The 12,037-nt window shown below is 41.1% G+C and overlaps 1 protein-coding gene across 2 annotated transcripts in view; it reads right to left on the minus strand.

Annotated features, from left to right (window-relative positions):
- Positions 1-12,037, minus strand: part of adgra1b (adhesion G protein-coupled receptor A1b) — a 483,085-nt gene that overhangs the window by 88,269 nt on the left and 382,779 nt on the right. For both annotated transcript variants that reach the window (XM_080205590.1, XM_080205591.1), the window contains 2 exons: positions 11,047-11,254; positions 9,951-10,159 (listed from right to left, as the gene is read on the minus strand). In XM_080205590.1, coding sequence (XP_080061716.1) covers positions 9,951-10,159; positions 11,047-11,254 — 417 coding nt within the window. The remainder of the gene's footprint in view (positions 1-9,950; positions 10,160-11,046; positions 11,255-12,037) is intronic.

A 12,037-nucleotide genomic window follows, 5' to 3' on the forward strand; every position in this document is an offset into this window, starting at 1 on the left:
TGGGCTTCAACAAAACTCAGATAGAGTTGGGCCAAAACGAACTGATTAGTTAATGTCAAAGTTGCAGGCCCAGATAGTGGAGTTTTTAAAAAGATCCATTAACATTGAGAGGCAGATGGAATTGACATTTTAAGGACATTGTTATTTGAATAGCGTTGATTGTTTTAGAATGTTGTGGATTGTCTCAATTGCTGTCAAAGTGAGAGCAGAGTTTTCAGAGCAGGTTGTTGTACATGGATTGACCAGAAACCTCTTTGATGAGATGGAAGCTCTTTCATTTAGCTTTGTAGTCACAGAGCATCAACTAGGCAAGAAAAACTTTAATAAAGAGCACAAAATCGTAGTAATGTTGAGTTAGCACAGTGTGATGGAGGTATGCACTCTACTGAGTCCTCTTCACTTGCTATGTCAAGCATTTTGAAATGTCTCCCAGCACATAAAGCTGCTTTACTTTCATGCTCTCCTGGGAGCCCAGATTTACTCAGATACAGTTCAGTGCTGGAAGCTCTGTGGTAGCTTAACCAAGTGTCCACTGTTCCCTCGTGAGTTCAGGCAGCTAGTGTAAACAGATGGTTGGGCAGAGTTGAGTGTAAATGTATTCTCACCTGCTGTCTTGGTTTCTAGTAGGATTTATTAAAAATATCTGTCCAGAGCAGAAATCTCAGCCGGTGTTCCTTTTCATACTCCAGGGACACTGACTTCAACCGTGGTACAGTGATTAGCACAGCTACTTCACAGCACCAGGGACCCAGAATCAATTCCAGCCTTGGGTGACTGTCTGTGTGGAGTTTGTATGTTCTTCCCGTGTTTGTGTGGGTTTCCTGTGGGTGCTCCAGTTTCCTCCCCCAGTCCAAATATGTGCAGGTTAGGTGGATTGGCCATGTTAAATTGATTCTTACTATCCCAAGATGTGTAGATTAGATTGATTACCCACGGTGAATATGTGGGGCTATTTGGATGGGGGGACTGTTCGTCAGGGAGTTGGTGCAGACTCAATGGGGTAAATGGCCTCTTTCTGCACAGTAGGGATTCTATAAACTATTGTTATGGCTGAGCTTAGCTCTCTCAGGCAAGGCTGGGAAATGTATCCTGGATCTTCTGGATTATATTGTTTAGTACCTTTATTCATTAGTCATTGGGGCCTTTAAAAGGTTGCTGTTTTTGTTAAGCTTGAATTGACCTAAAGCTGAACTGAGGTGCCAGTCTCAAGCTTTGCTTGTGTTTGCATTTGGGCAAACTCACGGAGTTATAGCGTTTTACAGCACAGCCATTCAACCCATTGTGTCTGTGCTGGCCATCAAGCACCCACCTATTCTAATCCCATTTTTCAGCAATTGGTCTGTAGCCTTGTAGGCTATGGCATTTCAAGTGTTCATCTAAATGCTTCTTAAAATGCCATGAGGGTTCCTGTCTCTACCACCCTATCTAACAGTGAGGTCCAGATTCCCACCACCTTCTAGGTGAAGACTTTTTCCCTCACATCCCCGCTAAATCTCTTGGTCCTTAGCTTAAATCTACACCCTTTGGTAAATTACTCCTCTAAGAGGAAGGGTTTCTTCCAATCTACCTTATCTCTGCCCCTCATAATTTTGTACATCTCAATCAGGCCCCCTCCCTCAGCCTTCCCTGCTCTAGAGAAAACAACACTAACCTAACCAGCCTCTCTTCATAGCTGGAACCCTCCAGCCCAGGCAACATCCTGGTGAATCTTCTCTGCACCCTTTCTAGTGCATTCACATCTGGCTAGAATAATATATTTTTGTGGATTCACAAATAAGGACAGAAGATTAAATATACATTTCCTCACTAATAGTTACCATTAAATGCTGGGGTCTGGCCTTTTGTAAAGATTTTATGACCTTGTTTCAAACCCTGATGTCGTGCAAATTTGTATATTTTATACTCATCGGCAGAGATTTATATAGAGCGTACACAGAAAGTTATTTTATCATATGGCTCATGATCTGTCGTACTCACAATCATTCCAGCATTGCTCTCAGTGTCCTGCCTGCAAATCGTCACAAACAAGTCCAGGCAGCCCAGATGCTCCCTTTAGAGATGTAGCCAGCAGCAGCTGCCTGTTAGGAGTCAGCTGGCAAGTGGTGAAGACTATCAGAGTCCCAGGACGTTGCTATACAGTATGAGCAGGAACCCATGTACCAGTCTGGCTTTCAGGGGCGGGGGGATTTAGAAGGAGAATTGGATGAGGTGATATGTAAAAGACTGGAATGTTTATTTCTTTGAACTCAAGAATCTTTTTTTTGAAGTACAATATGAGTGCATTTGTTATTCATGAAATCATTCAGAAAGGCGAACACTCATTTGATGTAGAGTTTTATGCTCAGGTGATAAATACTGGCCAAGTCAGTTGCAGCAGCAGAAACTCTTCAACCTCATATGATAAAGTTAGTAATCGTTCCAAGGGAAATAACTTCCTTAACAATTGATATAGGGAAGCAGTGGCCTAGTAGTATTATCACTAGACTATTAATCCAGAAATTCTGCTAACGTTCTGGGGATCCAGGTTCAAATCCCATCATGGATTTGAATTCAATAAAAAATATCTGGACTTAAGAATCTACTGAAGAGAATGAAACTATTGTTGATTGTTGGAAAAACCCATCTGGTTCATTAATGTCCTTCAGGGAAGGAAATCTGCCATCCTTACCTGGTCTGACCTACGTGTGACTCCAGAACCATGGCAATGTGGCTGACTCTCAACTGCCCTCTGAAATTAACTAGTTCAAGTTCAAGAGCGACTAGGAGTGGGCAATAAATGCTGGCCAGCCAGTGACACCAATGTCCCACAAATGAATAAAAGTGTTGTAGCCTTATGCTGCTACATTCGATTGCTTTGTCAATGCCATCTGACTGGATTACATTTGTAGTTGTAAGGAATGATTTCTCTGAGCGGTCATTCTGTTTATGAACTGGGACTGGCATCTCCCTTTCAATAGATGCCAATACTTGTTATTCATAGCATAATAGTGCAGACATGTAATCAGGATCTTTAAGCAGTTTTGGGATTGCACCAGAACTGATGAGGCAGTGAAAGGCTTCTGTGATCTTTTCCATCTCAAGTCTATTTTAATCCACTCATTGGCAAGCCTAATGTATATTGACCATTGCTAAGTCCCATTAACACAGTGGTGGTGAGCTGCCTTGAACCATTGCAGTATATGTGGTTACTCCCATATGTTGCTAGGCTGCAAGTGTCTACATTTTGATCAACTACAAAGAAAGAAGGGCAACATATTTCCAAGCCAGGATGGGGTGACTTGCAAGCGGTGGTGTTCCCATGGGATGGCACTGTGGCAGAGTGGTTAGCAGTGCTGCCTCATAGCGCCAGGAACCTGGGTTCGACTCCCAACTTGGGTGACTGTTCGTGTGGAGTTTGCACATTCTCTCTGTATCAGCGCAGATTTCCCCCAGGTGCTCCAGTTTCCTCCCACAGCCTGAAAGATTAGGTGCTGGTTAGGTGGATTGGCCATGCTAAATTGTCCCTTAGTGTCAGGGGGACTAACAGCATAAAGACGTGTGGTTACAGGGTTGATTGAGGGCCTGGGTGGGATCGTTGTTGGTATAGGTTCAATGGGCCGAATGGTCTCCCTCTGCACTGTAAGGATTCTATGATTCTATGTACCCAATCCTGCTAAAATGCTAGAAGTTGCAAGTCCAGATTTGCAAGTCTGGAAGGTGCTGTCAAAGAAATCTGGAGAAATTCTGTAGCGCAGCAAGTAGCTGAATCAAAGAATAGAATCCCTACAGTGCTGAAGGAGGCTATTCAGCCCATTGAGCCTGCACCGCCAACAATCCCACCCAAACCCTATCCCTATATTTATCCTGCTAATCCCCCTGACACTAAGGGGCAATTTAGCATGGCCAATCAACCTAACCTGCACATCTTTAGAGTGTGGGAGGAAATTGGAACACCCGGAGGAAACCCACACAGACGCAGGGAGAACATGCAAGTTCCACACAGTCAGTGACCCAAGACCAGAATTGAACCTGGATCCCTGGCATTGTGAGGCAGAAGCGCTAGCCACTGTAGCACTGTGCCACCTGTTGATGCACACAACAGTTAAGGTGCACTGCTGGTGGAAGGAATGAATGTTTAAGGCGCTGGTATGGGGTGCAGTCAAGTGGACTGCTTTGTCTTGGGTGCTGGGAAGCTTCTTGAGTGTTGTTGGAGCTGTACTCATTCAGTGGAGGATAGTCCATCACATTCCTGACTTACGGCTTGCAGGTGATGGACATGTTTTGGGGACAATAAAGTGAGTTACTAACTTCTGACTTGCTCTTGAGGCCACAGTATTTATGTGGTTCTTTCAGTGAAGTTTCTGGTTTGGACACTCAGGAAGTTGATGATAGGAGATTCAATCATAGTAATAACACTGTTTGTCAATGCGTGATGATTAGACTTGCTTTTGTTCGAGGTGATCATTGCCCCCATGTGGCATGAATGTTACTTGCCACATATTAACCCAACTGTTCCAGATTTTGCTGCATGCAAACCCAAGCTGAAGTAGTACGAGTTAAAATTGTGCAATCGTCAGTGAACTTTCTTACTTCTGAGTAAGGGCATTGATGAATCGCCTGAAGTTTGTTGGGCTTGAGGACACTATCCTGAGGAACTCCTGCAGTGATCTCCTCGGGCTGAGCTGATTGGCTTTCAACAACCAAACCACCTTCCTTTATAATAGGTATGAGTCCAGCCTGTGGAAAGATTCCCCCTGACTTCAGTTTTACTGGGGCTCCCTGGTGCCACTCTCAGACAAATGCTGGCTCAATGTCAAGGCAATCACTCTCTCCTCCCGTCTAGAATCCAGCTTTTTTGGTGTCACTTTGACCAAGGCTGTACTGAGGTCTGGAGCTGAGCGGCTCTGATGGAACTCACATTTAGCGTGGGTGAGTAGGTGTTCGATAAGTATTTGCCAGCAGTCATTGGCACCTGACATTGCTGTGCTGCTGACTGAAGCTGGACTGATGGGATGGTAATTAGCTGGATTGGATTTGTCCCACTTTCTGTCAACAGGACATAGCTGGGCAATTCTCCACATTGTGAGGTAGATGTCAGTGTTGTAGCTGTACGGGAATAGCTTGATTTGGGGCACTGCAACTACTGGGCACAAATTTTCGATACTAGCGTCAGAATGTTGGGGTCCATAGCCTTTGATATTTCGCGTGTCTTCGGCCATTTGTTGCTATCACGTGGAGTGGATCAAATTGTCTGTGATGATTATGGCTTTCAGGTGGAAGCTGAAATGGACCATCCATTCAAACTATCTATGATAGTTTCAAATGCTTCTGCCTTGTTTTTTATACTCACATGCTGGACTCTGCCATTATGAAGGATGAGGATGTTTGTGGTACCGTCTCCCCCATTCAGTTGTTTAATTGTTCACCACCTTTCATGACTGGATTTGACATGAGTGTACAGCTTTGATTTGATCCACTGGTCACTTAGCTTTGTCTTCAGTATGTTGCTTCAACTGTTGAGTATACATGTAGCCCTGTGCCGTAGCTTCATCGAGTTTGCATCTTGTTTTAGATAAGTTTGATACTGCTACGCTGTTCTACACTCTTCCTGAAATTGGGTTGATCCCCTGGCTTCGTGGCAATGATAAAGTGAGGAATATGAAAGGCCATGAAATTAAAGCTTATGGGGGATTACTATTTTGCTGTTGCTGTTGGCCCATGGATGCCCAGGTTTGAGCTGCTAGATTGGATCTGAAAAATTCAATTTCAAACAATGGTAGTGCCGTACAACACAAGGAAGGATATCCTCAGTGTGAAGGCAGGACTTGTTTCTCCAAGAGATGTGCAGTGGTCACTCCTACCAATACTATCTTGTACAAACATTTGCTGGAATTCTACCACCCCACCCGCCATGAAATTGGAGCGGTAGAATGGAAATGGAAATGTTTGTTGACCTCGGGCAGGATTTTCCAGTCTCAGGTCGAGTGAGGCCATAAAATTCTGCCGATATGACAGATTGGTAAGGGTGGGGTCAAGTAGGTTCTTCCCCCCTCATTATGGTTCTCTCGCCGCATAAGACCAGTGCAATAGCTATGGTGTATCCTCCATCAAGATTTGGTCCATTTGGTCAGTAGTGGTGCTACCAAGCAACTCTTAGTGGTAGCCCTTGAAGTTCCCCACCCAAAATCCATTCTGTGCCTTTGCAATGCATCATCAGTACTTCTTCCAAGTGATATTCGACAAGGAGAGCCACTGATTCATTTGCTGAGGGAGGTGATAAAATTAGCAGAAGGCCCCTTTGCTCATTTTTAATCTGATGTCATGAAATATCATTTGGTCTCAAGTTAAAATTAATTACTTCCAGCATCAATCCCTCCTCTCCATATGATAGTGTTGTCACATCTGTTGGATGGAGTGAGGCCATGAAGTGTCAGCCACCGTGAAAACAACCCAGAGGTAGGAAAAAAACAGAAATCCACAACAAGAATTGTTCTCAAACTGTTCAATTCCACATCAAGTCGATGATGGGGGAACAGCTGTGTCTATTTAAGATGGGAATTAACAATGCAGAGTTCAACAATGCATAAAAGGAAAAAGATTTCATTGACAGAAGCAGCAAATGACTATTGTACCTGTACTATGTGAGCCCCACATGATACGAGAGGGCAGATAGTAAAAGCTGCTAAAAATAAGAATGAAATCCCTCTTAAACTACAAATTTCCTCACCTTGAGCACAGAACTTGCATATGTATGGTGACATTATTAAAAGTTCATTGCGATCAGCTGATCTTTTGATTGCTACTACAAAAGACATGAGTCAAAATCACACACACATTTTGTTAGCAGTTTACAACAAATTAAATTGAGAGCACTTTCTTTGGGAAGAAAGGAAACTAGGAAGAAAGACAGAGCTTATATTTATATACTATCTTTCACAAGCTCAGGACATTATCTCAAAGAATTCCACAGCGAACGGAGTAATTTTGAAGTGGGGTCACTGCAACAAGCGCGTACAGCAACATTGAAAGTTCCCACAGGCAACAAAGCAATAAATGCCTAGATATCAGTTTTACTGATGTTGGTTGAAAGATGAATATTGTTGACAAGATGCTGAGAGAACGGGCCTTGTTTGGATGTTGCAATATAACCTGAAACATCAGTAAGAGGGCTGACACGGCATGGTTACAGTCCTCCCTTAGTACTGCACCAAGGCAACAGAATAAATTATGTACTTAAGTGGAGTGGAGCTTGTACCCTCAACCATACTGCTCATGGTCACCACTGAGCCTCAAGGGATACTATATATAGTCTCAGTGACTACCAGGTAATTAATAGAGTTGCATTATTAGTTAGGAATGTCAAGTGAGCTCACTTGCAATCTCAATACTACAAAATAACATGTCGATCATAACAGGGTTCAAACAAATGTGGAAGCAAGAGTGTCACAAACAATGCAAAGTCATGATTTGCATGATCACGTGATTGTTCCACAAATCTTATCTTCTAGGTGACTGTCTTCAAAGCTATCGCAAACAGAAATGTTCTTACCACGCGGGAGACACAACACTTTCATTACCCATTGATAAAGAGGCTTTACTCCATGGTAAATGAGGTATAAATGTTCAGATGAAGTGTCAAGGTCACCAGCCTGAAACCTAACTCTGTATTTTTCCCCCCTTCTCCACAGATGCTGCCAGACCAGTTGAGCATTTCCAGCATTTAATCCAGATTCCACCATTTGTACTACTTTGCTTTTGCATTATAAATATTCAAATTCCAGACGAGAATTTAGATCCGCTAAAGAATTGATACAAAACTTCACACAGGAGGAAAGGGATTCAAAGCTTGTTTCCCACAACCATCACCGCAATACAAGCTCCCAACTCCAAATACAATGCCAAACCAACATACCGCCACATAATGAAAGTGTCACAATACAGATCTGATGTTCTATGTTTTACTGCAATCAGGAATACTCTTGCTGGTATTTTCTTCATTACCTGAGTCCCTTGCTGAGAAGGTGAGTGTAAATAAGGTGACTCAGCTGTCTCAGAGTTACCTATAGCAGATTATTACCATTTTTACTGCAGTTGCCAATGTAAACACTCATTATATCACTGTTTTGGATGCTCGTGAATTACTGAAGATTAAAGTGCTAACGTGTGCTCAGATGTAACAAATTAGAACATTTTGGAGTCACACAGATCAGCTTGCTGTTTCCTTTTTGTCTTTATTCATATTTTATGGAGTATTCACATTAAATAAATACACTGACATGGTGTCAAGCATTGATGTTACCAAAGAAGCTTCTCAGTGCAATGCAGTGTTAAGATAATCTTGTAAAATGTGTCAATAGGTAGATGTAGCATTCCTGGCAAATATATTACCTTGCTCTAATACTGCTTAATTTATAATGGAGCCTGCTAGGTTGACTATAATCTGCACTCTTGTAGAATTTCTGAATTAAACATAGCGCAATACCAACAATTAACTCATTTTGAATTGTGTGAGTGACCATCTCACAATAATTTCAGTTCATGCTTGGAATAACATAATAAACCACAATGAGGATTTGAAGGCTTTTTTTAAAATCTAATTCAGGGGGTGGGGGAATATAGTTTGACTAGCATGATGGCATTTGGCTAAATATCCCCACTTTGGGGGATGTCCAAGAACTTTAGAAGAAACTCAAAATATTTTCAAAGAGAAATGATTTATGCCTTGGTGAGTGATAATAATCACATTACACCACAGACTGTCACAAACCCATGCTATGATTGGCCAACATCTGTGCTCCATCTGACAGCAGATTAGTATTCTGCACACACTTATCCTCTGTTCCACAGTCGTCAGTACAGCTGCCTTTTACAAATGCATACCATACCTTGACATTTACACAATTACAAATCTTTCAACATGTGAGCAAACCCAACCTATTTATCTAGGTGCAATTCTGCCAAACTAATTCATTTGCAAATGCAATGCATCTGATTTCAGCACGCAAGAGTACGATTTAATGCTCCAATTCACCTATCAGAAAATTCCTGTTCGGAATGATAAAGCACTTTTAAATCCAATATTCCCAAATTGCTCCCACTAGAAAGGGATGTAGTGTGCGTTGATGATCACACTACGCACTCTATTTCACAAATTTGTCACACCCATTCTTTCTTTGACGGGATGATGCTCAATATATATCCATATTATAAATTACTCGGAACGTGAAATGCGTATCAAAAGTGAAAGAGTATGCCACAAGACACACAAAGACGCTGAAACGAATTAGAGAAGCGTTGGTGACATTTTTTCTTGCAACATTTTAAAACACATCTCATAGCATTCTACAGTGGCTAATGATCCCATCTTTAACAGCATGCAGGGTTTATTGTGGATAAGAATGTCAAGCATATATTACAGGCAATAATATCAGTAAACAAATTATCAACCCACACTTGGATATAACAATAAAATGGCAACTACTGCTGTGGGAAATAAGGACTGAATGCTGTTGTTCCTGCTCTGGTCTTTTGCAGAATGCTATTTAACTGTGCATTTGTCTCATGCCTGATTGGAATAGTCAGTACAATACAATTCACACGCAGAAGCAGAAACCCTTCCAGGAATACAATATTGAATACCAAACATCAACATATACGCCAGGCAGGGTTTCACTTACAAATAAATCAAGATTCCCTGGTTATTTTCTAGTCTAATTTCTTCAACTACAATTTATGATGCCAGACTTAACATGTTCATCTGCAATATACAGGAGCACTGCAGTCTGCAAAAAAATGATGCTGAATTATTTATATTTAATGCTGCCTGTAGAATGTTACTGCCTTATTCTCAGACAATCCCTTCATGAGGCAGTTTGTAAAATTATTTCCTCTTTATTGAGGACAACTTCAAGGGAATACGAAGGTTTGTTAGCAAGCATAACTTTCTATTCAATGTTCAGACGTGTACTCACCATTAGCACTGCAAAGTTACCGAAGTGCATACATTGAATGGTGGTGATATTGCTTGCAGAGCCTGTTATATGGCACCCTTTAGCATGCCAACCACCGTGCCCATCCAAAAGGTCAAAATCCCAATATGCTGCAGTGGGATCTGCACCCAGTGCAAAGTGCCTGAGAACAACGGTAATGTGTTTCGTAAGGTTCCCGAAGCTGCACCCATCTGCAGAAGCAAATTGAATTAGTTAAATGGAGTGGAAAAGGTTTATTGCTGAATACAATGCACACAGATCTGGAAGGTTTAGACTGCAAGAGTCACAGGATGAAAAAGAAATACTTCTGGGCTTAAATGTCACAATGAAAACTTCCAGCACAAATTATGAATCGTAATGTCATTAAAGAACACAAAACTTCTGACTTTTACAAAGCATTCTACTGGAATACGTTATAAAGAAATAAAAACTTATGAAAATGAATTAGAGTAAGAATTTCAGCAGGACAGCTTTTAACATGTTGTCTTTAACCTTTGTTTATATTATCCTTAACATGGGCATTTATGACTTATGGAGATGAAGATCTATGTGTAGTGAGTGTTACTGATCCCCACCTAACCTTTTTTTTGTTGAAAACAGATAAAACAGCAATCAACATTACAAAAATCATTTTCAGAAATGCAAATTGCTTATGCTGTGATATATTCTACACAATATTGGAATACAGCTGAATGATGGGCGGATGCTGGAAGCCTTTTCAGGATGGATGGACTTGTTTGAATAAGTTACATAATTAGAGAGAGCTATTATGGACAACTATAGAAATTGATGTTAGAGATTATGATGCAGCTATTAGACTCAAATCTCCCTTTTCACACCCATATGTAGCAACAAATTGAAGGTCAGCAATGTAGCCACAATTATTTTAGCTAAGTGCTATATTTTGAAAAGGGTTTGCTGAGCAACCTGCTGTGAACATAGAAACTGTTCACGAATCTGCTCAATTTCATTGTCCCTTAAGGTAAAATAAGAACCTACATGAGGTGTTAAGTCGAAATCTCATGTGCATCATTTAGACTATCACAAGATTTAAATTCAAACTGAGATAGAATCTTACCTATTTTGACAAAGACGACTGGAGTTGAAACACACTTGCGTTTCCCATCATCAGCAAGGTTTGACGAGTTACCTGTACTGGGAAAGAGTTTGCCATTCCGGAATACAATAAATTGCAGCTTGCAAGACGAGTTGTCAACAGAGTGCAGGGCGAGAAAATGAGTGAAAATTGCTGGTGGCAACTGAACTGATGCCACTGCCACGGTGTTCTGTAGAATTAAAGAAAGAAGAAAAGACGTGAGTCACTACATTCCTGTTTTCAACATTTTCCGTTACAGCAAGGCATACGAACTGTCTCTTTTACCGACAGATTGGAAGCTACCAAAAAAAGGAGTCATAACCAGGGGAATAGCTATAATTCAGTGCATTTTAACAAACAGCACATTTCCATTGCCTGAGAGAGTCTTTCTGGTCAAGCTCCCTGCTGCAGAGGTGAGAATGGTTCCTACCATCCATGCTAGAGGGTTACATCAACACTGCAGATCTTATTTAAAGAGACAATCTACCAGGTTTTTACCCTTCACTTGCAACAGAATCAGACAACTCACATACAGAATGAATTTCTAAAAAGGTTGCATGGAAGTGTTTGCTCTCGATTAATCTGAAATGGCAGTGAAATAAAGTGCATTATCAAAGTAAGCTCAGAGAGGAAACATATTTAAGCATTTCAATTCTAGATTTTCTTCATATAGACATCACTATTTTATTTTATTCATCTTAAATGAGGACTATTCATTTGGGTTTGTCAGCTGCCAGCTTAATCACACATCAGGACCAAAAGCCTTTAGTCGCTCACAGCACACACTCATTAGAAAACTAATGTAATATTTACACTGTCTAAATCTCTGTTTTTTTTGCCTTTGGTGATTGGTTGGAGCCTTGGAAATAAACTTCAAATGAAAGTTTCCTGAGAACCTTTGCCTGCAATATTAAAAATTTTAAACAGTTTAAACATTAACAGTCACAGCTTCGTGGTATTTGCTGTATGTGCA

Source organism: Carcharhinus amblyrhynchos, chromosome 17, assembly GCF_965287045.1.
Source record: "Carcharhinus amblyrhynchos chromosome 17, sCarAmb.v2.hapA, whole genome shotgun sequence".
In the NCBI taxonomy this organism is placed as follows: Eukaryota; Metazoa; Chordata; class Chondrichthyes; order Carcharhiniformes; family Carcharhinidae; genus Carcharhinus; species Carcharhinus amblyrhynchos.